The sequence below is a fragment of the Seriola dumerili genome, unplaced genomic scaffold (assembly GCF_002260705.1).
Source record: "Seriola dumerili isolate Sdu_G_001 unplaced genomic scaffold, Sdu_1.0 BDQW01000052.1, whole genome shotgun sequence".
NCBI classification, from domain to species: domain Eukaryota; kingdom Metazoa; phylum Chordata; class Actinopteri; order Carangiformes; family Carangidae; genus Seriola; species Seriola dumerili.
Window position 1 is genome coordinate 15,212,309 of NW_019174307.1, and position 27,484 is coordinate 15,239,792.

Consider the following 27,484-nt stretch of genomic DNA (forward strand, 5'->3'; position numbering starts at 1 on the left):
CATTTAGCAGCAATTCGAGGAAGACCCTCTCCTGTTTCAACTTGACAAGGGAAGAAAGAAGGAAAGAAAGAAAGAAAGAAAGACTTTCCTTTGGTAATTTGGTAATTTTGTGAGGAAGAGCTCAGCTGGCCTGCACAGAGCCCTGACCTAAACCAGTCCAACTCATTTTTGGGAAGAACTGGAGCGTTGACTGTGAGTCAGGCCTCATCGCCAAACATCAGGGGCTGAATGAGATCACATCCCTGCAGCCAGGTTCTTATGGAAAGCTTTCCCAGAAAAGTGCAGGCTGTTATATCAACATGTAAATGCAGATAGTCGAGGAATGAGGTGTTGAACAGACACATATACTGTATACATATATACACATATACTTGGCCATATTGTGTATAATGTATGGAATTTATATTTCTATGGCCATCTAGTACCTTGCACATGAAAAAATAAATACAAAAACTCAAACTGAGTGGGTGCACACACAAAACGATTCTGTTCTGTACAAACACAAGCTCATACAAATACTACATTTACTGTCTAAATGCGTCAGGCATGAGTCCACGTGTCACTGTAGTTCACATTGTAAGCGCAGTTATGAGGTGTGAGTTATTCGTGCTGCGTGATGACCGTGTTTGTGGTCGGGTTATATTCAGGACATTCAGGCTCTGGTAGTGACCTCGGGGGGGTTGTTTGCCTGGTGGCCGGAGTGCTGCAGCACTGGTTGAGGGCGTCGGTGGAGATCTGGGCGGTGCAGGCCACCGTGTTGCTGTAGACTCTGCGGTTAAGCTGGATCACCGTGGTCTTGGACGGCATGGAGATGTTGCCGTTCTCCGCTGACCAGTGAGCACAGTGGAACAGAATCAGGAAACACCTGTAGAACTGAGAGGGAAAGAAAGATAATGTGAACATAATGTAAGCCCACCAAAGTGCGAGTCCTTGGTAACGTCAGAGATGGATTGGCCTTTGTTTCACACTGCCAGAGAGGCTCGTGGCGCAGGTCTGCTCAGTTTGATTAGGCAGAAATCATGTCTAAGTGCACTTACATGTCCTCAGAGTGAACAGATAGTGATGCCTGAGAAGAGAGAATGGTCCCCTAATGGCCTGTTGCACTGGCAGAGTAGAGGCGGTTGCCTCTAACACTTAGTGGTGAGCTTGACCTTTCATTTCTGTTGCATGATGAATTTGTACAACTCGAGGCGGGGCTTTTTCACACACACATGGGACACGACAAGTTCTTGTAAGGGCACCTGTGTTCTGCAGTTTTGAAGGCCATTACTTGAGGACTGTTTTGATGATTCTGATGGCCTTTAACGTGTGCAGTTGTAGAAAACAAACACATTCTCATTTCCACTGGTTCTGTTGGATTGTGCTGTAAAAGCACAATCCAACAAAAGAAGTAGGCGACCCAACACATGGAAACAGTGTGTGTGTGTGTGTGTGTGTGTGTGTGTGTGTGTGTGTGTGTGTGTGTGTGATCACACTGGAGAGCAGCAATGTAGCAGGGGTAAGAGTAGGGTTTTGAGCAGAATAATAACCACAAGAGAGAAAATGATAAATGGAGATCAGCAGCAAAGTACAAAGCAAGGTGGAAAGAAAAACAACAAAGGTAATAAAATGTACGTGGGAGCCAACATCTCTCTGTGCTGGTAACATATCAGTGTGTACAAAAAATACCATGCAGCGCCTGCTGAGGCAGGAAAACCCACTGTCTTCATATATTATGTATTCAGTTCTGTTTTAATCTAAAGGAGGCTTTTGCTGAACATGCATGCTCCTTTTTCAGCACAACTGAACCTCACATTTGCACTTAACAATTGCATGTGTTCCCAAGAACTGCACGGTTTAACTGCAGTCCTTGAATTTTGACATTGTGCAGATCCGGTGGAGATCTTATGATGATAAATGCTTTCCCTAAAGGAGCAAGTGTAGCCGACTTTGAGGAAGGCTATTACATCTCTCTCGACCGGAAAGCAAACAAGTGCATTTCCCAAAACAATTAATTTAACCCCAAACTGCCCCAGTACAGCTGCTTAATGGCCAGCAGATCAGACTGTGGCTGTACTGGGCAATGAAAAATAAAGAACACTGCTCTTTGCTAAATTCCCCTGTTGAGGGTAACAGCAGGTTTTAAAGTAAGCCAGGAGATGATTACAAGTGAATGTCAGAGCTTCTCTTTCTGTTCCCATTGCAGGTATCCTCCTGATGATGGCGCTGTGCGAGCAGGTGCACGTGTACGAGTACATTCCCTCCATGAGGCAGACAGACCTGTGCCACTACCACGAGCGTTATTATGACGCTGCCTGTACACTGGGTGCCTACCATCCCCTCCTATACGAGAAGAGCCTGATCCAGCGGATCAACACGGGCCCCGAGAGTGACCTGAGGAGGAAGGGACGGGTCACTCTCCCAGGCTTCAGCACCGTCGACTGTGACATCTGAGATATGAAAGCTGACATACCTTGATGTACACACACACTCTGGCCTTTTCTGGCTGACTAAGGGAGAGGTGCAATAAAACCACTGGAGACAAAGAGGATGAATCTTACAAGTTTCAAATTAGACCCATGAAGAACATAAGCCATACCCCCCTCTGGGGAGGGATCAGCGTGGAGGCTTCTGAAAGAATTTGTCTTCATCAAGAGGGTTTACCAGACCAGAGACCTGCAGGAGGAGTCTCCGAGATGGATCTGTACAAGATGTTTCTCTCTGCTTTAGCTGAGCCACGTTAGCTGTGGAGCTGACTAGGGTAGCAACAGATCAATGTTTTTAGATAGACAAGTGAATTTTCAATAACTGGGTGTGTTTCAATGGTGTAAAAATCCGTGTTTTTAAATAGTAACGGGTGGTTCTCCACTTAAAGGAAAAGCCACTGTTTATAACGGTGGATATTTGTGATTTTACTTTTCTTTTTTTTTCTGGTCCAAAGGGTTGTGAATAAGCAAAGAAGTCATTCATGCTGAATGTCACAAATGCAACACACATTCACAAGCACGCTGCAGACACATGCAGAGGAACGCAAAGAGTAAAAGGCAGATTTAGTCACATCAGTCATATTACTGTATATTTCATTGCTCTATAGCAGGTGTTCCTGTTTGGCATTGTTCTGATATCTTCTCATGAAATCAGAAGCTGTGTTGCGTGTTACTGCGTGCTATAGTCACATTTTTTCTTTTTACTGAGGATGTAATTAAATCAAAACAAATGGGGCCAAAATGGATCTACAGTACAAACAGGTGCTCAGAACAGCCGTAACCCTGTGCCTAGTGGTCGACTGAACACTTCCCTCGGGTTGCCTTGTGGCTGTTTGGAAACATGCACTAGATACTGAGGCAGGACTGCAGTACCGTGCAGTTTGGTTGGCATGAGAGGTGCGGAGCAGTCTATATCGCTGAAGTGATCTGTGTCAGGGGGATTCTCAGCTCTGCCCCTGCAATCACCAGCCCCTGTTTTTGACGGTCAGTTCACTCTTTTATTGAATGTAATTTTGCCACAGCGTGGAACGGCCAAACCTTTCCTGAAGCTTACTACTGCAGCGTGGGTCTGCGTATGTGCAGCTCATTGCAGGGTTATTTCCTCGTCACATAACAAGCATGAAGCTCATTTCCTACAACTATAAATGTCTCATATTCTCTGAATCCTCTGATATTGGTCTGTGCCCTTCCACAGCTCAGAGTAAAGATGATTATAAAAGAGGAATTTGAACCGGTAATATCATCAGATTTACTTTGTCTCCTCCAAGGAAGACTTTTATGTTTACAGTGAGTCAGTGCCACATCTGCGGCACAATGTAGAGTTATTGGCTCAGTGTAGAAAAGAGGGTTACTTGTGGGTTTTTTGTTTTTTTTTTGTTCTTGTGTTTGTTTTTTCTTTGCCGCAGACATGCAGTCAGAAAAAATCTTGCCTATAACAGAGATTTTTATTACTCGCTGTGCTATTTTACAAAATGTGCTTGTGCCATTTGGTTGTGGTTCAGTATAAGTTGTGAAAAACGTGTCACAGAAATGTTGCTTTGAATGTTGAAGAAGATGGCTCAGTAGTAGTTGTAGTGGTTGTAGTTGTATGTAGATGATTCTGGGGTTGGTATCATTCAACAAACTCAACAAATTGAAGGAAAGAAACAAGAATTTGACCAAATATTTAGCGCCAGGTTCCAATATTTCATAGTAGGGGTGGACAATATAGGTAAAATCCTCTATCATGGTATTTTATATTGTAACACTGATATACTGCATGTCATTATTGAAACTATGTGTTGATGAAAGAACCAGACAGTTCATTAAAAAGTTAATTCAGTGAATTGCATACATGACAAAAGTACTTCATCACATTGATGCAAAATTCTGCAAATCGAATATTACCGAGAAAGTAGTTCTCCTCACTGACGTGCAGCATCTCACACAATGGTTAATACATTGATTAATAGCAGTTGACAAGTTATGTCGTAATAAGTAAAAGAGAGTTTCTGATACTCAAGGCTCGAGTACTAAAAGTATGAAGGTTTGATACCCAGCCCCAGTTTCATGTTGATTATATGGCATGTCATTAGAAGCTGCTGTGGTACAAGGACCCCAGTAAAGTCAGAAATTCAGCAACTGTTAGAGGACTGTACCAGAGGTTTACAAAATAGACGCAAAGAACCATTTTTGAAACATAAGGAGATTTCAGCATTAATTTAAAATCATGCAGGTTTTCAGCTCTGCTGTAGGTTTTTACGTTTCTCTGTCGAGATAAATTACTAAATGTTTTAGTACTTGTGATTGTAACACACTGAAGGTGCAGAAACCCTGAACATATTGTACATGTATATCTCTAATCATTTTTGATCACTTTCCAATGCACAGAGCATGCAAGTCAAGATCAGGGCCGAGTCTTAAACTGTCTGTGCCGTACTGTGCTGCAAGTAGACACCATTGTCATTAATGTTGTGAGAGGCGATTGTACTATAAGATTTTCTTTTTCACACACGGTGTTTTACAGATTTTAATGCATGCTTGTGGCCAGGGAAATCACATCCAGCTGCGGTGCAGGTATCACTAATTCCCTGGATGCACTTGAGTGAGTGCAATTTCCTTCTGGCAACTTCATCTTCACATCTTAATATTGTGCCAAATTCCCTTTTAATTATGTCTCAGCTGGGCAATTTAAACCCGGGATGAGGAAGTAAAGTGATAGCAGGACCCCTATGGTGCTTCTGCTTTCTCTGGGATGCTTAAGATGAAACATAAATTAATTTTTGATCCTCTTCAATACAACAGTTTTATTGCCAGTATTAAATACAGGACATTGTAGTGAAAGTTGACATTAACTTTAATGTATGACCACGGATGAAGCGGTGGGATGAGAAAACATGCTACACTGTTTATTACTTTTTGGCCCTCTCAGCCGCCTCCTCTCAGCTCCTTACTCTTGAGGCCTATTTTTCATGTCTGGTGTTTTTTTTGGTTTATTTTCAGTTTTGTTGGAACTGCTGCAACACACACTGCCTCTGGAGGATTGCTCAACATTTTAAGTTTTTAAAAAAAATTTTTTTAATACATTTTCCTCCTGCAGCATTCCCCAAATGAGGAAGAGAAAAAGAAGCATCCATAACTGAACATATGAAGAGTGAAGGTCGTGTTTCACTCCCAACAGCCTTAGGGTGTTCTTCTTGACTTTGATTTGTCAGTGAATTCTCCTCTTATTACACTTGAATTAATATTTAAATAGACCATTTGTATGATTTCAGCTGTTGTAATTTGTCTTTTTTACTGTGTAAATAAAGCTGTTGTACATGTCAAACTGTCCTTGATTTTCAAAATGATGACTTTGAGTTTGGACAACAAACACACACACACACACACAAACACACAAGCATCACACGTTTGTTGACTTACCTGTTTATTCATAAGTATGTAGATGAGAGGGTTGATGACGGTGCTGCTCTTGGCCAGTAGCGAGGGCACCACGCTGGCCACAGGACTAATGATGTTGGGCGGACCGAATGTTGCCATCATGGCCACGACACCATAAGGCATCCAGCACAACAGGTAGCAGGCGGCTGTGGTCAGAACCATAAACAGTATGTGATACTCTCTCCTGCGGGCTGCAGTCTTTCGGATCTTGCCCACCTGTGCATGAGAGTAGGAGAAAGTGATCGAGCTGAGATGTTTTGATAGTTTGTTGTCTTGATTCATTTCCATCTTTTATTTCCTATCTTTCAAGGCAGCTGATGGTTTTCTGTCTTTGTACCAAACTTGCAGGACAAACTTGAAAAATACATGTCACATTTAGGAAGACTCCAGGTTGAATGTGCATTCAAGGACGCTCTGACTTCCAGCAGTCACTGAATGCACCTGCTGTGTTGCTAATTCAGAGAACAACATACGCAGACATTTTAAAAAACTGATGAACATGTCATCTGTGGGAAGGCATCGATATAGTAACAGTTTTCATTAGTTCACTGCTCTATTATGCATCAATAACAAAAGAGATGCAAAAAGGCAATGACTTGTTAATTGTAACTATCTGTATATCTATAAGATAATGAAATCAGACAGCAGAAAATCTAAACTTCATACCCACACACTGCTACCTTGTTTCCCTTCTTTAATTCTACACAGAGAGGTTGATGTTTGGAGCACAACTGGTCTTCCTCAGTCTGGGAGGAAGATTACTGAGAGGACTGAGCAGATTAGTAGCAGTAACCAAATTCAACAAATCTACTTACACACAGGCGGTCTCTTGATATATATATATATTTAAAGCTGTATCTTAATCCTAATCCAATTAAAGTTCTCTTAACATCACTCTTTGGATGTCTTCAAACACAGATGGCTCTTCCTTAATCTTAGCCCTTCTTTCACCCTTCTGTTATGTTGATAAATTATGATGATGAGTTGGACTGAAGTGGGAGACTTTTCCAGCTCACTGCATGATACATGCAGATACTCTATGAAACCCACTAAGCCCAGTTCTTTCTCATAACTTTATTTGAGACTCCTGCGCGCCTCATGAAAATGATCAGTTTTGATGGGATTTGACCGAGACAGAGCCAGCAGGGGCTCAGCTCCAATCATGGATGATATAACTTCAATAGCATGAAATAGTTACTCATACAGGAGATATCCAATAAATTCCTATTCAAGAAGCAAGTTGAAAATAAAATTCCCCCCCTTTTCTGGTAACATTGATGTTTTTCTTCTCTCATCATTCACTTTTACACTGAGAAAGTAGGTGAGGGAGTCTGTTGTTGCATACCTTCCCACAGTAATGAAGCGTTATTTCAGTTCCATGGATGTATTATCTGAAGCAGACACTGGCAATTATTTACATGAGTGACAATTATTTGCCCAGTGCATAAGCCAAATCGTTTTTCTAGCTTCTGGGTTTGCTTCCACATTGTTCGGCCAGCTGCACATTAGTGTTTCTATTTCTGGCTCCCTCTGCGCACTCAGCTCAAGGATTTTTCATTGAGATGATGTCACACACTTAAAGGTACAATATGTACCTCTTCTGTATTGCCATAAGTGGTCATAATGGACATTTGATCCAATTTTAAGCCACATTTTTAGGATATACTTTTTTACATTTTTGTCGTTTTAACTGTATATTTCAACCGGATGAAGGATTTCAGTCATCAGTCATTTGGATCTCAAGTTCTTCAGAGGAAGAAGCTGAGCAAACGTTAGCGGCAGCTTGGCTTGCAGACTTCTTAAACTTCTGCAACGATTGACACTGAAGGACCGGGACTCTTAACCGGTAGTAAGGTTTGTTTAAAAGTGCCTTTTTGTAGACTGTGGGAGAATTTTAGAAATATAAAACCATCATGGAAGTCATAATAGAAGGAATAATAACTGACCTTGTTTGCATTTCAAGGTTAACAGATATCTTTTATAATGGTGGTCTATGACTAAAATGCTTTCTTTGTATTGTTGTGATAGCACTGGCCACTGGTTTAAATGAGCAGCCAGGCTGAATGGTGGCATTGTATCCAGCTCTCATACATCCATGATCAGTTCAGACAGACACTGATTGCCATCGGCTGCTTTATTCATACCTCATATCAGTGATTCATTGACCAGGTGCTTCAACACTAGAATCAGCTAGTATCACGCAGGTGTACACACTGGGTTGTATAATCGTACTGGTCTCACTATCACTCTGATGTGATGCAAACTCACACCACCACCCCTCTCTATGTGCAGAGCTTCTGGCATTGTTGACTTTACTAAGCTCATATTTGATGAGAGTGGATTAGTTTTTCCAACTTGTTTTTTCAGCTCATTCAAAGTGTAAAACCATTTGCTATCATTTTGATGTAGTTGTTTCTGTCAGAATAAGACAAACATATTATAACAACATATAGGTTGATGTGTGACACAACATTTTTCAAATGCTTACAAAAAAAAAAATGTACACACCATTACACTATTCTACTTGTGATTTCTCATGTACTCACACACTGTCATTATGAGTCAAATTGGTCTCTACAAGTATGCAACAAACTGGAGAAATGAGGCATTAATAGTTAATAAAAAAGAAGATTTTTTGTACTGAAAACACTAAACTTAGCCACTCTAACTGAGGAAACTTTCAAATGAGCTGTTCGAATGCATTTTTGCACAAGGACGGAGGATTTTGTCAACCATTACTGTGAAAATTTCTCAAAAGAATGGATCTTTTAGCAGCCAACATAGACAGGAGAAATGATTTCAGCTAATACTCAGTCAATATACATATGGCACATAGGTGTTATTTTCAGACAGACTTAATGAGAGCCTGGCCTTTAAATAAGCTGTAAAAAAAATAAAATAACTCGAGACCACGGCCAAAGTGAAATAAATCCCTATAATATAATGTATGATGTGATGTGATATTTCTGCAGGAATGTACAATATATTGTGGAATATAGGGAATGCTTTGTAGTATTAAACATGGTGTTTGTGCATGCACTGAATCACTGTAGTCGCCTGGGCTGACTACAGAGGGGGACCTTCACATATTTGTGGTATCTTACATAAAGAAACTGCTTTCCATCTTGTTTGTTTTGTGATCAGCTCTGTTCACTTTGAACAGACGGATGATGACACAATCAGAAAATGAAATCATTTTCATTGAGTCAACTGGTTAATTCACAGTCTACAAAAACACATCCAGTTCCCACTCAGTGCCTTTCAACTTTTCTTTGCCCAATGATCAGGTAACTTTAGGGTAATAATTTCCTGATCTGACATGACATGAAACTTATTAGGTCTAAAGTGTGTGATGTGTGTTAATGTTTTTGTGTGTAAGTGACTGAACAAAAGTAATGAAACTGAACTGTAACCAATTCATCTTATGTGACCCATACAGAGGTGATTATAGGCCAAGGGCACTTTGCAAAAGCTGCCTTTTGATACCAGGGGTCGGTCCAAACGGAGAAAATGATTTATTTAGGGAAGCCAACAACAACTCCTCCTCCTCCTCCTCCTCCTTCATTATCCTTCTGTGTTTGTGTACTGCACAATCATATTCTAATAATCTCTATATGTATAGCATTTTAAAAACAGAGGTCCAAAGTGCTTTAAAAGACAGTGGATTAAAATGAGAAGAAACAAGTGGCTTACATTTTGTCTGAAGTGGAATGCTATGATAATCCCCTGCAGTGCTAACCCCCTTTACCCTTAAGATTAAACTATCTAAATCTCTGGGAGTGCAAAGGATTTAACTTACTTAAGTGGAGTGAAGTCACTCCCTAAAACTCAGCAAAACTCCATGTACCAGTCAGAGCCATGGATACTTTAGATGTACTTAACAGTGATGAATGGTGAAAAGACGCCTGGAAGTCCAGCTATTGTCCATACAGCTGGATCCACTTACAGTGTGAGGATAATATCATTTTGCTGTGTTCAGTGGGTTATTCTGTGGGGAACTAACACATGTTACCGGTTGGTTTCATTTCATGTATTTAAAAGATGTGTTGTGCCTCGGCTTCCACAAAGTGCACAGTGCAGACTGCGCTGGGTCTGCACTACTCTTTTCATGTGCCCTGATATTTTGCCTTAAAGATCAGCTAAAAACTAACAAAACTGCTTCAATAATAAGAGAAAACTACTAACAACGTTTTCCCTAACCTGCCTCACAAAAGAAAACTTTAAGTAATGAGTTCCCTTGTTCCCTTACTTTGCCGAGCAGTACAGACAGTGTATGTGTGAAAACACCTTCTAGCTGCACTGCACTCTGGTCTAATAGCTGAGTGGAGAAATTGCAGGTGTAAATTTTCTGTGATGGATGCCTCCTTGATCTACACTGTCATCCAAACCTGACATTTGCTGCTGGTGTATTTAGCCTAATTAATTCTTCCATCAAACTTCATTACAGCTGTGCTTAAGATTTCATTGATGTTACATCATCACATCATGTCATCTTCTCTCACTTCTGTTTGGGAGATGTCTGAGATGGATGTGTAGTGTCCTAGGATTTTAATGTGACTGACAGGGAGCCACTGACCTTTCCAATGTGGCACCACAAACATGTCCAACTGGGACATTTCAATGGTGGAGAGGCCCAAAGAGTTTTCAGGTATATTCTTTTAGCGTGCATCAGGTTTGTTGTCACAACACAGTCAAATTGAATTGATGGAGCAAGCCCTATATTTGGGTTGTTTGCTTCAATTTTGGAAAATATCTCTTTCCTCCACTGTGGTGTGTGAGAGACAAATTTCTTCCCAGGAGGAAGCGGATTCTCCCTCCAGCAAGATACAGGAGCTAAAGCAGAAAGAAGCTATTTCTGTAGTCCCAGCGGAGGACGGGGAAGCTGTGCCTTTTTACTGGCTATTTCATGGTCCCAAAGCAGACCAAAAAATTCCTGAAAATGCCTCGTACTCTGCCAGTACTTAGCACAAGTAATGTCAGATGGGAGTAGTGAGAGGCCATGTGCACTTCCAGCGCACAGGCTTGGGAACATGAAAACTTTGAGCATGATCTTGCCATTACCTGGGGGTCTGCAAAGGTCACTCAATACCATATGTAACGATTTACTCTTCTCATGCAATGATCTGTTCATGACCCTTCGGCTCTGTCGTTTGTCTGAAGAGTCATTGTCACAAAAGAGCAATTCGAGCATCAGGGTTCTTTTTCTAGACTCAGACAGCTTTGTTAATGGGTGAGGTCTGTCTAAAATTTATTGAAGATGATGTTGATGAACATAAGAAGAGTGCTTTGAGTCCACCACTCTGCCGCTCCACTAGACACTGAAATTGAAGGATTGCAGTAATTAATGGATGCCCCTTTTCATGGGGCTGCTGGCTGAACATACACTGATTTGACTATTTTAGCCTCCTTTCAAGCTTGCAGTGTTCAATACACAAAAGGTGGATTTTGATGGATAATACATTCAAGTAACGTGTGGTATCGTCTCAAACATCTAACAGGAAAATAGCATAAACACAAGCACACACATACTCTGTACTGTCTCTCTACCTGTTTGACTGCCCAGAGCAGCCTGCCATAGCAGTAGATCATCACCAGGACAGGTAGACCCAAGCAGAAAGTGAAGAGACAGATGATGTAGGCGTGAGACTGGGTTGTCTGAACCGTCCAGGATACAGAGCAGCTTGTTCCTGCCCCCTCTATGTCATAGCTGCTCCAGCCCAGTAGGGGGGGCACTGTCCAGAACAAGGAGTATAGCCAAGAGCCCCCAACAGCCAGCAGGGGCTTGCGGTAGCTTGGCCCACGTTTGTTGTATACAGTCAGAGTGCTATAACGGTCATAGGAGAGGATCACCAGAGAGATCAGCGACACGATACCTGAGGAAGATAGAGAGGCAGAGGAGTGAGTGTAGGCAGCTTTAAGTCATCTGGCTCACCAAGACAATGAACAGAAACATTTAACAAAGTTTTATAAAATACCAAAAATAACATGAAAAAAATAATGAAGACAATACTTTAAATCAGTCAGTGTTTAAAGTTTAAAATGCCAATTCGTAGAATAAAATACTACTGCCTATTAAGGAGGTAAAAACAACATTCCTGGTGGCTGTTATATCCATATATTATTCTTACCTGTAATTATAACTATTACAATAACTTCCCCATATTCATGCTTTAAAGAATCCTGTGATACGATTTCAGACACCCCTAAATTGGGCCGTACCATTTCCTAACCCTGACGTCAAGTCTTGTTTACTTTTCTTACTCGCGTCAGTGTCTCGCGTTGCGTCTTGCCCCCGTGCGTCAGTGATGGTAAATGTAAGTGGCAGTAGCAAAATATCGAGTTGGTTTAACACACTGTACTGTCTTAACCACTGTTTTTGAATGAGATTGTGTGAAGTATCTACAGATGAACGCTGACGTTATCTTGTTTCTAACTTTTGCCTCAAGTTACAGTTTAGCTAACTAATGTTAGCTAGCTGAAAGCGCCGATTCATTTCCAATGTTAGCTTATCATTTCATTACCAATATCTAATGTTGGCAAACACTGGTGCTCAGTCAGGGTTAGGGTTATTCATTTTAATAGTCTTTTGTGTTGGTGTGGTGGCTTAGTTAGTCTCACCTTTTTGGTATTAGGTTTTTAAGAAACACCCTCTTTGTTGTCACTCAGGAGTTTTATCTGGTTTGTTAATTGAACAATATTAAAATACCTATGTGATGAAAGCTAAGTAATTGTATTATCAGTGATGGAAATGAATTAAGTACATTTCAACTTTTTTGGCTTCTTCTCACAAAAAGCAGTGTTTAATCGGGGTCACATTTCAGATGTCTGAGTTGTTAAGAGTCCACCAAATGGTGATTTTCCCCTCTAAACTTCTCACATGGTTTTATTTCCATAAATGTTGAAATGATCAAATATCTCACCAAAAATCATAGATTAGACAACAAGTCTAAAAAATGAAAACAGATTTGTGAACCGGAACTTGTTTTTTCTTCTTTCCTCTCTGATTAATGGTCTGGACATGGTCTGCTGCGGTTGTTTGCGTGTGTGGGTCTGATGTGCCGGCAGTTTTGTTCTTGAATACTTTGTTGGTGAGCCTTGACTACAAAAGTTGTGTGTTACATGCTTCATGGGCTTTTAGTTTAGCAGGTGTTTGGTCAAAAACAACACATTCAAAATTTGACCTGATGGTGGTGCTAAATGAAAAGTCAGGGAATCATCAAAGTGATTACAATTCATTCTGCAAGGGACAACCCAGATTGTACGACAATCCATCCAATAGTTGATGAAACATTTTGATCTTCACCTCAAATGTCAACCTCATGTTGCCAGATGAAAAGTCAGTAGCATTCATCCTCTAGAAAACCATTAATGTCTTCACAAAAATGTATGTCAATCTATCCAATAAGACATTTCAATATAAAATATGCAAGAGAAAATGTCAAAGGATCACCAGCATCAGTAATCATTTTGGAAAAATTAATGTCTATTCAAATTTTTTTTGCCAATCCATTAAGAAGATGTTGATATAAGTAAATAAGTAAAAACATCAACCTGCTGTTGTTGCTAGAGCAAAAGTAAAGGTATCACCAAAGTCAGTTGGATCCATCTGCTGGGAACCATTGCTGTCTGTGTAAAATGTCATTGCCATCCATTCATTAGTTGTAGAAATATTTCAGTGCACCGACTATGCCATCTCTAGAGCTGCTGCATTAGCAGGGCTTAGTGGACACATACACTGTATTAGTCACTCTCTGGGTTTCCCAACTATTTCACATCCCAAACCATCTCACTGAAGTTGACCATTAGAGGTGCATAGAGTGAATTTCAATCAGTGTCTTGTTTGATTGAAAGTAAAACCTGGAGTCAATCAGGAGTGGGTGGTGAAAGATCTTTGGCCATCATTAATGCCCTCTGAGCAGCACTGCCCCTTCAGGGCAAAGTGGAGGCTACAGTGAGTTGCTATCATCCAGGGCTAGCCGGTTAGCGTGCTAACTTCAGTAGAGGAAAAGACATGATAGAGATAGAGTTCACATTGGTGTTGCTTTCCACAGGTGGAGACAACTCTTCGTGAGAAAAAGAATTATGCTGAACTCGCATGCTCAACATTTCTTCTAGACTGGTAAGTAAACACCTGTTGATGCTAATGTTAGCTGTAGCAATAGCAAAAGCAAAACTTACAAAAATCCTCTAACCCTAACCCTCTCCAGCTCTAAAGTGCACTAACAACAAAACAGAACTTGTAATAAAACCCAAGTGTTTATTTTCTCTAAGTCCCTAATTAGTTATTGTCAGATGATAATATAGATTAATTTTGAACCATGGGACCTAATTTAGAAATGGGGCCGATTTTGATAGTGATGCATTTGAAATGTAAATTTAATTTCTTAGTTTCAATCATATTGTTTTTCTTCATTCTTTATCTGTGGCTGATTGAAGCTATAATCCCATCTATGGCATGTCAGTAGTTTTCACATGGTGCACACACATTGTGATGGAGCAGCAGTCACCACAGGGCCCCAGTACTGGCTTTTTTCATGTGTCCTCTGATTGTGGGATCTATGTTGCGTTTCTGCATTATAAAATAGAACAGAGCAAACCAATTGTTCAGAGCAGTTATCATACATTTTTATGGAGGATTAATGCTCGCTGAAACAGCCCTGGCCAAATCTAACCTTGTCACCCACCCGCCACCATTCATATCTTCCTCTCTGGAGCTCTATATCTTTCTCATTTTCTCCTATTTCACAGTGTCATGATGTTACCAACATTTTCCAATATAATTCAAAAACAAGGGAGGACTCATGACAAAACCTTTGTGCAGGACTAGTCATATTGTAATGTGATGGTGATGTGGAGTTCAAAAACCTCTGACATCTGGCATTTGAGGAATGGGGAGTTAGAAGGCACAAAATCCTGGATCTTTTGAGAGGAAAAACAGTTGAAGCATGACAAAATGCTTGAAAGCCTCTTTTTACTGTCACTCAGAACTTATAATATACAGTGAAGATTAAAGTAAATGGATTGCATTTATATAGGGCTTTTCTAGTCTTACTGACCACTCAAATTGCTTTTATACTGGGAGTCACATTCACCCATTCACACACACATTCATACAGCGCTACTACAACAGCACATACCTATCACACCTACACTAACATACCGATGATACATTGGGGGCAGTTCGTACATGAGTAGAGTTCAGGGTCACTTCTACATGCCCCAACTTCAGAAATGCAAACGTTTCCAATTAAAGTAAAAATAAGCTCTTAGAGCAGACATCAAATTTTACAGGGTAATATATTACAGCTAAGGGAGAGATGAATGTGTATGTAGTAAAATGGATAAACATACAGAAATCACACGTACTCTTCACCTTTTAATATTCATGGTCCTCAGAGGCTAAATTATTATATGACATAAAATCTCATATTGACCTGCTTGCTATTACTATCCTCTCACACAACACCAGCATATGGCCACTTTTTTTTACTTTTCCTCCGCTGCAGGATCAAAAACAAACCTTGGATCTCAACAGGTGTCCGATAACATCTTGATTTTTTTGCAGCGATTATGACAGCCTCACAGAGCTGCTAGAGATGCTGAAGACTCTTATGTTCTTGCTCTGATATCGACCCTAATGCTGCATTCTTGTCATATCGCAACTACTGTTCTAACAAGTTTCAAACTTGTAAATAGCATTCATGTCAACACGCCAAGCCATAATTATTTATTAACTCAGATGTTTCGAAAATACTCAACTTGGTATGTAAGTACCTTAAACCCTTATAAATATATGGGCCTCACATGAGCCAAAGACAGTCGTTCACTGTAATTAAGTCCAAGTTGATATGATGTTATATGTAGTGGTAGTATTTTAATATTCACACAAACAAATCTTATCATGCAAGAAGTATACCCAACTCATTTGCAGAAGTGAGAACTCATGTAAAGGCCCTCAAGCATTTTTTTGGGTAGTTGTCTGTATGTAAGTCTATCATGGCGGAGATTAGATTTGGGCCTTATTTTTCTTTCCTGAACTCAATTTAATTTTCATCATCCAACAGAATACGTTAAAGTCTGATGAATATTCTCTATATTTTTATTGTCAATTAATCCCATGACCAAAAACAGCAAGTGTTAACGGTGTAGCCAAAGTCTGATTCAACGTATGTCTCTGTACCATAAACCTCCGCTGTTGTCCCAAAACTATTGAAACACATCAGTGAGCCTCTCACTTGCACTGAGTGACATTTTTGTTCATTTGCGCTATAATGAATTTTGCATTTCCTCTATAATACACAAAATGTGCATATATCCCCCAACAAACGCATTATTTACTCCAGGTTGAGTGACTTGCTAAAAACTACAGTGACCAGCTGTTTTAGGACATTTTTTTCAATTTGCAGTGTGAAACATTTGTCTCCCTCCTCTGTCAGTGAGAGTAATTACACAAACACTATTGAATACAGTTCAATGTGAATAATTCATTATTTGAGTAAATGCAATAGCTACATAACCTACTCCAAATATTTTGCAATCCTACACACAGTATTTCTCCAATAGCCAAAACAGTACAGGACTTTTGTCTTGGTGTAACCTAGAAAATAAAGTATAATGGAAATGGGGAGGTTAATATATTGGAGGTAAAAAGACAAAACAAACCATATGGAGAAAAATTTAAGATGAAAAAAACTGATTAACTCCACCCCCCGTGTTTCTTTCTGAGGATTACATGACTGAAGAAATGAACAACTGTCATCTCATTAAAAATAAAGCTTTTAGGATTTTACATTCTACAATGCCATTACAGCATTTTTAATATCTTTATGTGTTTCAAGCCTGCAATGCCAAAGCCTACATCATTCACCAGCTGGAAATAAGCTAGAATGCCAATACTATTACACAATAGTGATGATCAACATTGACAGGCAGCAGTAATCATGGAATTAGTTTGACTGACTGGAATTAATATGGATTTCATCTGGATGTTGTTGAATCCTATATTAACCTTTGAAAAATTTGAAGTGTTCCTTCCTGTTCTTAACCGTGAAAGAGAAAGAGAAAATCTTTTTGACACATTGCACAGCTAAAAGTATTTCTGATTGCTCTCTTGGTTTAAGAGCTATTCTCTATCTGAAGGATTGTAGCACGTGAACCCCACAATGCTTGTGATAAATATTTCAATTCAAAATGAAAACACAACTAGGTAATACCTTTTAACATTTAACATTTCAATAACCTGTAATGTCACGTTGTGGGTTGATTACTATTCTAAACATGTTGCTGTTTGTGAAACTATCTATTTATAATGAAAAATAGTGAACATACTTTCACTGAATAATTCTTCATTTCACTCTCATGTATTATCATGTAGCTCTTCTTGAATGGCTGGAAAATCTAGGACTTTTAGGATTATTCGAAGCAACATGATGACATATTTGTGGTTCGGTGTTCTTTTTCACACCACAACACCTTCTGATGAAAAACCCAAAAATAATGGATGCGATGCCACTCTGACAGCAGTTGTTTTTCTCCCTTAGGGTCACCCTCACTCTGGCCAACCACTCTACTACAACCAATCTATCTGTTTTTTTTTTAGCTCAAAAATATGTTATTTTATGAAACCGTCTATGACTTACATGTTTTAGCAGCTCAGAAGTGCATTAGAGTCCTACTCTCTACCCTACTGTATGTATATGTGTTCAACATAATGCACACATAGGAGAGTGATGACCACAGCAGGTCATGTCTGAGCCAAGATTTGCAATATCTGTTGTCAACATCCCACACAAGCAATTAAGTAACCCTGTTGTTAAAAAGCCCCTTTAACACATGCATTGTAATCTGTAAATGCGTTGGTCATACACTAAATTATTAGACGAATAAAAAATGTGACATGATGATGGAAATAGATGTCAAGTCAGAGGATCACCAAATTCATCACAAATTATCCTGTTGTGCATCAAAGGCATTACTCGGCAAACGTGTAAAGCTACACTGAACAACTTTAATAAACGGATTGAATAAACATGAGTCATTCTGCATCATGTTGGTCTCTGGCATTACCTTTGGTTTTCTAAATAGACAGACAAGATGATTTATAGAGAAGATGGGAGGGACTTTCTATGTTTTCACTGCTCTCCTCAAAAAATATGACATCCTCCACAAGCCTTTTTAAATTTTATCCTTGTTTGAAACTAGCCTCAGGCAACTGGTGATCAATCATGTTGTTACACATAATGTGTGAGTAAGTGCTCCGGCAAGGACGTATAGAAGCAGCCCCTCTGCTATCTCATCTGAAGGAGAAACAGCAGGGTGCGGATGATGGCCGGGATATTTGTAAAAGAAATAAATAATCCAAGTCAGGTATTAATATGGTTGTTTGCAATTTAACCAGAGCACTTTGCCATTTTCATACACATTCAAGCGTAAGCATGCATCGTTGCACTGACGTTTTATTGTTCTTTTAACAAGGCCACCACTGTGGAGGACAAGTAATGTACTGTAATACTTCTCTCATATAGGAGTACCATTGTGAAAGATGATACAAGATTGCTTGTATTGCTTGTGAGTGTTTTTTTTTTTTGTGAGTAACATTTGTACATTACAAGTACAAAATAGAAGTACAGAATTACATATAAATGAGTGGAGAAACGGCAAATGCAGATGCCTCCACAAAGCTCACTGAATGGTTTGAATGGTATGTTATGGCCTTCTCAGTCACCAGATCTCAACCTGGTTGAACACCTATGGGAGATTTTGGACCAACATGGTAGACATCGCTCTCTACCGCTAGTCTTATATATATTTATGTGTGTGTGTGTGTGTGTGTGTACATATATATACATATATGTATGTAAAATATATATATGTGTATTTAAGAAGTCAGTGTCTCATCAATGTGAAGCAGCATATCTCATCAGCATTTCAGAGTTTTTTTACCAAGTCCTGCAGGTACAATATTTGCAGGTGAACGGCAACATGAAATAAGCATTGTACATAAGCCTCTGATGTCTGGTAACTGACAGACTCACTGGACGTCAGTACTCAGTGTGCACCATCTCCTGCATTCATTATCATGCCACACAAACAAATACTGAGCACCACAGTATGGAAGCCCCAAGGGGAACAAACTCAAAGTCAAAACGAACACTCGCTTACTTCAAAAACACAGTATGAAGTGTTTCAGTTCACTGGAAATTCCTCCCCAACAAAATTCTCTTTTTTTCAGTGAGGCATAACAAAACACAGAAAGTGAATAAACAGAACTTAACTTCACAAGACATACAGATTATACATTTACACAAGAAAGATATTACTATGAAATTAAATGGCGAGAGTTAAAATGGCACAATGATACAGTTGTGTCATCTGATCCAAATGATCTATTAAGATATTATGATCTATTATCTATTATCTATTATCAATCACAGGCCAAATGTATATTGCATGACTAAAGAGTGGATTTCCAGAAACAGACATAATCCCTTAAAAGCAAAGCAAAGAGTGAAAATGGGAGCTATCTGCAGTGTTTGATGTAATATCTTTGGGAGTGGAGTCATATTGAGTGTCCAGTAGACTCAGTAGCAGCTATTGTTGTACAGGAAGCCCAGAAGTGACTAGTTCTCATAGTAGCCACACAACACAACTAGCATGTGAGCCAAGTGGAGTACCCAGTATACATGAACTATCTCAGCTCGGCTCATTTCTTTTTCACTCTTACATTAATGAGACAGAGGATTAGTAAAGAGTCTATTTTTTCCCCTTAGTATTTTTAAACAAGCGAAATCATAACCTCTTTGGCGGAATTAATTAGATGAAATATATGAAAAACAAAAAAGTAGAACGTGGTTGCGTGATGTCACAGGGTGCCACTGAGGTGCCACCAGGAGGATCCTGGCCCCTCTCCACCTTGTGGAGCTATGGCTGTGGCCGTGTTCCAGAGCAAGAACATGTTACCTCTATCTAGTATGGAAAAGATCACAATGTTCTGCCAACGGTAGATTCGTATTTCTGTTCCCTCTGACAATCATGAGATCTTTAATAGTGGAAAAGGGAAAGAAAATTGTGAACCTTTGGTTGTAAAATATGGTGATTATTGATAAGGAGGTGTTGCTTGATTTTCACTGTATTCTGTTAAACAATACCAATGTTATAAGTGAAACAAGTATTGGGTTTCAACTGTAGCCAACCCTGACCCCTAACCCTCATTTCTGAAATGACAGGCCTGGTGTCCAGTTAGCGGTAGTTTGTCCGTGATTGGTCTTGAGCTGATGACGAGAGAGGTGGGCTGTCCACCGTCTTTACATATCCCATGTGAAATAGAACCAACATATCTATACGCAGGCTCAAATGGTGCACCGAGTACCATGTTCTCAGTAACTGACATTCCTCACCTTGTGGCTCCAATTTCCGGTGCCTTCCAGATACATGCATACTCAACCACGCATGTACACACATACTTATTAAACACACCCATATAAATACTCAAGCATGAGCATAAAACATTCTGACATACACACACATACATTCTCACAGTCAAATACATGGATACTTACACAAACACACATACTTTCTCACACTCATGTACATATGTATGTATTTGCATGACAGCCTGTACGTGCAAGTGCTTAGTACCAGTATATATGTAGCCTGTAGCCTATGTGCAAGTGAAGTATTCAATTTTGGCCTAAACTGCTTCTCATACAGTAAATAAATTAACAGATGGTGTGAGGATGGACAGCCATACTCTTCAGAAAACATCATTTATGCATCTAATCGCTTTCCCTTCATTATCTCAGGTTGTATTCATTCTCCTGTGTTTATCTTGTCCATAAAGTGCTGAAGCCTATATGTCCAGAAAATCTACAATATCACCATAAATAGTGCTGTCGTTATGTAAAATGACATATACCACATTTACTTTCTCAAACATACGAGCTGAAATAATATTTTTGCTCGGGCGTCTGAAAAGTGTCAGAAAACATAAAGTACGTACCAAAGCAGGAGTTGATGAAGCCGTACCAGCTGCAGCCGCTGCGCCCCAGCAGCCACTTTCCACGAATACTAGAGGCGAAACTGAGAGTAGTGCCGAACAAGCACACCAGCATGTCACTGACACTGATGTTCAGCAGCAGCATGTTAACCGGTGTTCGCAGCTTCTTGAATTTGCAAAACAGAAGCAGGACGACGAAGTTGTTGAGGAAGCCAAAAGTCATGATGAAGCCCAGCACCACGGACAGCACTACAAAGCCCGCCGGGGAGAGGTTCCCTCTGCCCGCCGGCGTGTCCACCAGCTCCCGGTCATCGCTCAGGTTGAAGCTGTAATTCAGACCAGCCTGACCAGAAAACATGCTGCGGTCCATTCATCGGAGCTTCTCTTCACTCTGGAGCCGTTTTGGTAGTTAAGGTTGGTCACATCGCAAAGTTTATGAAAACCAGCTTCTTCCTTAAGTCTTTCTCCATGCTGTTTTTCCTCTGGGGCATGGGACCTGAGCGACTCAACGTTGTGTTCAAAACGCACATTCCTCCATTGATGTCGAGATCATGCAGCAGCTTCCTACAAAACTGACACTGACACAAAGGCAAAAAGACACATTGTAACCGGAGTGGCACCTGTTACCTTAACGCATCGCGCGTCTCCTCTTCTTTTTTCACCAAATTCAAGTGAGCGCGCCAGCTTCTTTTCTCGCCTTCATATTTTTCAGACAACTGTTATTATTCATCCCAGTTTGCACATGACTCAACCTATTTCTAACTGTTTATTTTATGTTCGGTAAGTCTGTCATCTCCATCTCACTTCTCTTGGATTAATTGTAATCCGTGCTCACACTGGAGGCTCTCGCAGGATGGACAGTTGTGTAAAGTGCGGTCTGCGCCGCTATCCAGCAGCTTTTAAAGGCGACTCTGACGTCACGAGGCATTGGGATGACAGGGGTCATGGGGGATGTGTGTGTGTGTGTGTGTGTGTGTGTGTGTGTGTGGCTCCTTTAATTGTACCTTCATTTACTTTAATTTACTCACATTTTCCTTTAATTCTTTTTCTGACAGCAGGGTAATTATATGATAGATTTGAATGCTGCTTTTACATCACAGGCCTGTGGGGCGCAGGGCCTTCACAGTCATCAACAATCTAGACTGAAATTACTATTTAATTATCACCCCTTTGATTGTAACTTGTCTTACTTTATACATTCAGATTAATTTAGAGTAAATGTAATATCTGTCACTTAGGTATATGTCTTGTTGAGCAACAGCTACAGCCACATTACTGTACATAAATTATTGTTATTACCAGCTTTGGGGGCTAAGCAAAAACAATATTGGATATGAAAGTGACTTTATGGAAGCCCCTTGTTTTTATGTACAAAAGACTCAAGGCTCTCTCTCCTACGCTGACAGTGAATACAAGAGTAAAACAGATTTTAGATTTGACAGCTACGGGTAATGGTGGGATGATTACAAGTCAGTGTGAGTCATACATTCATGTTTGTGATGCAGCAGAATTACAGTATTCACTTTACAAAGGATTCTACCAGGAATGTGCTCTTGCCAGATGATGTATTGTGCTGCTGCCAAAGTGGAACCGGGTCCAGCTTTTTTTTTTTTTTTTTTTGCTGAACGATTGGTTCAACAATTTCTGTGAGTTTTGGATGAAATGAAAAATCCAACAAGCGTGCTGACTTCATGTAGCGACTGACCAGGTGTGTGGTACTGAAAGCCTGAGCAGGGTACAACAAGGTGCAACACTATGAGAAAGTGTGAGCCTTTTCATCATGTTTTGTTCCTCTCTATGGCTGCAGGCACCATGATATTTGGATCATTATTCCCTGGTCTTTGCCTTTGCAATTCTAATGCTGACTACAGAGAGTACAGACAGACGTGCGACCTCCATGACACATCGTGTACCAGCTTCTGCTTTTCACTTGCAGGTAATGATTTTTTTTTTCTCAGGGTTGCTTTAAACACAGCTTTTTATTAAATGATATGTAGTCATGTCCCTCTGAAAATTGAACAAGGTCCAACCCACAGAAAAGCAAGAGAGTTCATTGTCCAGCCATCAATTCTTTGTGAGCTATAGCAAGAAGACCAAGATACATTTGTGTTGAGGGTCAGAAACAACTGGTCATCTAGTTAATATCTTTATGGGCAATTTCTTAATATCTCAGCACAAGAACTTCTGTTGAGGAATGTGTGGGGCTGCTGATAACTTCATTCAAAGTACAGCTTCCTGATAACTTAAAAGTAGGAACTACAGTATTTCATCTTTAAAGAAAATAATCCAAAGCACCAATATAAGGCTATTTAAAGCCTCCAAAGTAGATTAACTGAGAGCGTCACATCCTTTAACAGCCAGCATCTCTTGATTGTATTTTAAAGGGTTTTAAAGGCAAAATTTAAATATGTTGCAGTAACAACTGCAAGCTAAGCACATCCTAATAGTGCAGTGATGAACCGCAAACCTGCTGCAATCGCTGGCCTGAGGCATCTAGATAAATTAACATGATAACATGAGTAAAAACTTGTAGATGATCTCAGAAGTTTCTGTTTTTTCAAGATCCTCTTTTCTTCCTCTGACTACTTCTACTCTTAAGCAGTTTTACGGTTTTCACATTTATTTTTTCACTTAACGTTTTACTTTGCATTACAAAAATATACACATTCTGGCACATTAATCCCACAAAGCACGAAACCAGCAGTGGAGAGATGCCCCTGCTGTCTCTGAACTTTGCAATGTTGTGGAATATCATGATATTTTTTTATATTATGAAATGTATGAGGCCTGTTATCTCTCTTTGATCTTATTTTCTCTTTAACCGGTCATATTTGTTGTCTTGTAGGCCACCGGCACATGTGCTGACATCACATCGAGGGAAATCAGGGAAAATCATGGTAAAAGCTATGAAAAATGGCAAAAGTGCAAATTCAAAAAATTCTCAACAGTAGTAGGGTTAAAGATACATGTTACAACCAAAGAGTGCTTTGTTCTACACTTCATCTTCTCCACCCTTGCCTCTAGTCACAGCTTATTTTACAGCAAATCCTCAGATGAGATCAGATGAGCTGCAGCTGGGCTCATTTTCAACTGTAGCTTAATTAAATAGATACTCAGCTAATTTGAAAAACGTCGATCTTGTGACTGTTTTCTCTACATCTAAACTTTTGAGTGTGTTATATTGCTAGGCATGAAGTAGGCCTATGTGCGACATACTTCTGCTGGCACATCTTAACAGCAGTCATAGTAATAGTGATGGGCCTTTTTCGCAGCAGACATTTTGACTTGTCATCATAGGAAAAGCGCAGGTAAACTAAAAACATTAGCAATGGTTCACTTCCATTGGTGTAACCCAGTAAGCCGTGGCAGTATGACAGTAATCAAACATCATTCATTTTATCATTTACACCTGTGCTTTTCCCACTGTCAAAATGTCTGCTGTGATAAAGGCCTATTGACGAATACATACAATACAGCCAGGGCCCATATTTTGGTTTGGTTTGATTTGATTTGTACAAATATGTACATGACATAATTTCGTTTTATAAATTGTTATTATATTTTGTTAGGAATTGTTAGTGTAGTCATTTCGACCTCTCTCCCCTTTTTTCTCTTAACTACAAAACCCAGATTATGAGATGACGAGTCATAACTAGGACATTTAAAAGGAGAAAACTTTTCTTGGGTGAAAACAGGGAGCTTGGCAAATGCTAATCCACATTTCAAGTAAAAACAGCAGCAGCCTCATGAAATCTAGAGCAGCTAATACACTCAGGATTTTCAAGGACCTTTTAAGCCTTTTAACCAGTAAGAATGATAGGCCTGCATGCAAAATAAAACTGTTATCAAGCTGTGAATTACATAAGTAAAAGTAAAAGTTGTCACCAAAGTTGCTGTACTTCGTGTGGAGAAAAAGAATGATGGTGTTTGAGGAAAAAGTGAAGTGAATTCACATTTTCAATGGCTGTGAATCAGTTTTATTAATTGTTTCAATTTCTATTATTCAGTTCTGTTTCATTACAATACATGTGGAGATCCGTGTGATTACAAGTCTGTGATGTCCAGTCCATTTGATCATAACTGTATTTTTGCTCTGATTTGTCCTCTGGTATATAGTTCCCAAGGTTTTTACTCTCGATGATGTGGCATGGCCCCAAATGACCAGACAGAAGTTCCGTGTTGACTGTTTTCACGCCAATCCCCACAATTAACAGCTGTCAGATGGTCCGTTACCAAACATCCCTGACAGATGGGTTATTCTGGAAATTGCCTCTGAGGAATTTTATCAGCCAATGACATAACCAAATTAAAACATGTCATAAAAAGGTCTAATACCACCTCGTGTTTAATGTCTTTGTTAAAAAACAATCTAAAAAAACTTTCTCACTCATCTTCTGACATTTAATTTGCATTCAGCAGTTCTCTGCAAACAGTTTGCTGTAGGAATGACAAAGGTTTGATAAGACCAACTTGTTTGTAAGAAATTCAGCCTTTGGTAGATGATAAATATTTGTCTTTTTATTTCAGTCAGCTCCAGTGATAATGCAAACTCTTCTGATGTGAAATAAACAAATTAAGAAAAATGCTTTCAAATAATCATGCTGTGATTATCTAGCCTCTGATGCTTACATCTAATTCTGTTTTTTTTTATCATGCAGTGGATTGCATTTTGTAAGCATGTTTTATGGTCTTGAAACAAAACAGTCAACTAGAAAAATTTTGTTCATCACAGAGTTGTTTACTGAGATAATTGTGCTTTGTATAGCACAATTGACCGATGACCTGTGCCATTCAAGACCTGAACAACTGGATTATTCTCAGTTGAGTGCTCGTGTCAGTACCTTCTTCCTAAGCATGAAGTACAAAGACATTCAGGAAATTAACTTCATTGCACTGTCACTGTCCTCAGACCAAATTCATCCAGTTTCCTTCTAATGCATGCAGCTTCCATGTCTGCATCTACAACCTTCCTGCATGTGGGATTATAGTATGGGACTCTGATGTCACTCGGTTGATCCACTGTCTCTCTGCTTATTGGTTATGCAGACAATAAAGACTATTTGCTTTACTTTGCACTGACGTGACGCAACCAACCAATCTGGTTCTAGACTGACTATAGCTGACACATGATATGTATATTATGTATACATGTATATATTATGTAAGTTAAGTACTGTGAAATATGAAAATATCCCAAACACTCCTGTAGATCTTAGCAGTTAGATTTAAGTGCGTGATGCTCTGGTTTCTGTCACCATGTCTGAGACACTTTATTAAACTGATGCAAAACTTTTGGCTTGTGGCCTTCATCAGGGTCATCACAAAACAGTAAGTAAGTAAGTATGAGACAGATAAAATATAAAACAGCCAATCCTATGTTAACACATGCATATCTGCCAATAGGGCTTCTATAAAGATGGGTTGGGCTTATGGTCATGTGGCTGTAGGCCAATTGTTGTCTCAGGCTGGTTGAAAGGTCAAATAGAACTGTCTACATGTATCTGTTAAAGTGTAATAGAAATTCATTTGTGTCTGGTTACGGATGCCCTCTTTACAGCACACCCAGAAACACTGATAATGGAGTAAATTGACTTTAAATTGAGTAAATTGTGCCTAAAGCGACCGTGTAGTACAAGTTTAAGAAGCTATTCTCACTTATTCTGAAGTCTGTAATTAATTTGAAAAGACGGAAGAGAGGAAATTGACAGTTTTTTTTGCTCTCTTGTTTCCACCAGGTGCACTTTGTAGATTGAAGTAATGCTTGAATGTGACATTAATCTCACTTGATTCTAGTATTATAAATTTGTTTGCGTTGGTCAAGTCACCATCTGACGCATTCTCAGTCAACTGGGAGTTAAACTGTAATAATACTTACACAGCATGTTCTTTTATTTATTTATTATTCTACTTTGCTACAGCAGATATTACAACGCACAAGTTTCCCAATTTTTCATAAAGCTGATTATGCACATTCAATGCTGCTTAGTGGTCAACTCAGAAGTCTCAGAAGCCTCCAGCACTAAACAAACATTTAATATCGCCTTTGAATGAAATTAAATTTTATTGGCCCTTGACAAAAAAAGGACACCACTGCTTTAGATAATTTAAAGTTAAATCAAAGATACAGTCAATCACCACAATAAACTGAGAGTAATCATCTGGGAGGCGGAGTGTCATCTAAGAAACCGGATATCAGTATGGACCATATGAGCAGTACTGTGCCAAAAAAAAAAAAAAATCAATTTGGTAACATCATCCTTGTTTATCTTTCAGTCAGAGTGATGTTAAGATGTATTTTTGATGTTTGTCTGGTTGAATTTGTACATGCAGAGACTTAATGTTCAGAGGGTATGTGTGGATATTAATAATCTTAAAGGTCAAGTACAGGTCTGAGCTGGACCAGAATGTTACTCCACACCTAAACCAGCTGTCTACCTCAAATGTTTATTACATTTTATTAAACATCGCTGGGGTTAAGTAAATTATAAAGTATTCTGGATGGAATAATTGTATACTTCTTTTCACTTTGTATGACATGAAAATATGAAATACTTCTTGCAGTTCAATTGCACATTGCTTTCTTTTATTTTCAGATCTCTTTTGA

At 39.4% G+C, this 27,484-nt stretch overlaps 2 protein-coding genes across 3 annotated transcripts in view; one reads left to right on the forward strand and one right to left on the reverse strand.

The window, feature by feature from the left end:
- st6gal2 (ST6 beta-galactoside alpha-2,6-sialyltransferase 2) overlaps positions 1-5,772 on the forward strand; it is a 40,336-nt gene extending 34,564 nt beyond the window's left edge. For both annotated transcript variants that reach the window (XM_022740363.1, XM_022740364.1), the window contains one exon: positions 2,186-5,772. In XM_022740363.1, coding sequence (XP_022596084.1) covers positions 2,186-2,433 — 248 coding nt within the window. In that variant the 3' untranslated portion in view covers positions 2,434-5,772. The remainder of the gene's footprint in view (positions 1-2,185) is intronic.
- LOC111218196 (vertebrate ancient opsin-like) lies at positions 419-21,706 on the reverse strand. Its single transcript, XM_022740365.1, has 4 exons — positions 20,884-21,706; positions 11,433-11,758; positions 5,868-6,101; positions 419-873 (listed from the first exon to the last, which is right to left on the reverse strand). Exons 1-4 carry the CDS (start codon positions 21,248-21,250, stop codon positions 601-603), a joined length of 1,200 nt encoding a protein of 399 aa, XP_022596086.1. The 5' UTR covers positions 21,251-21,706; the 3' UTR covers positions 419-600.
- Positions 21,707-27,484: the final 5,778 nt, after the last annotated feature.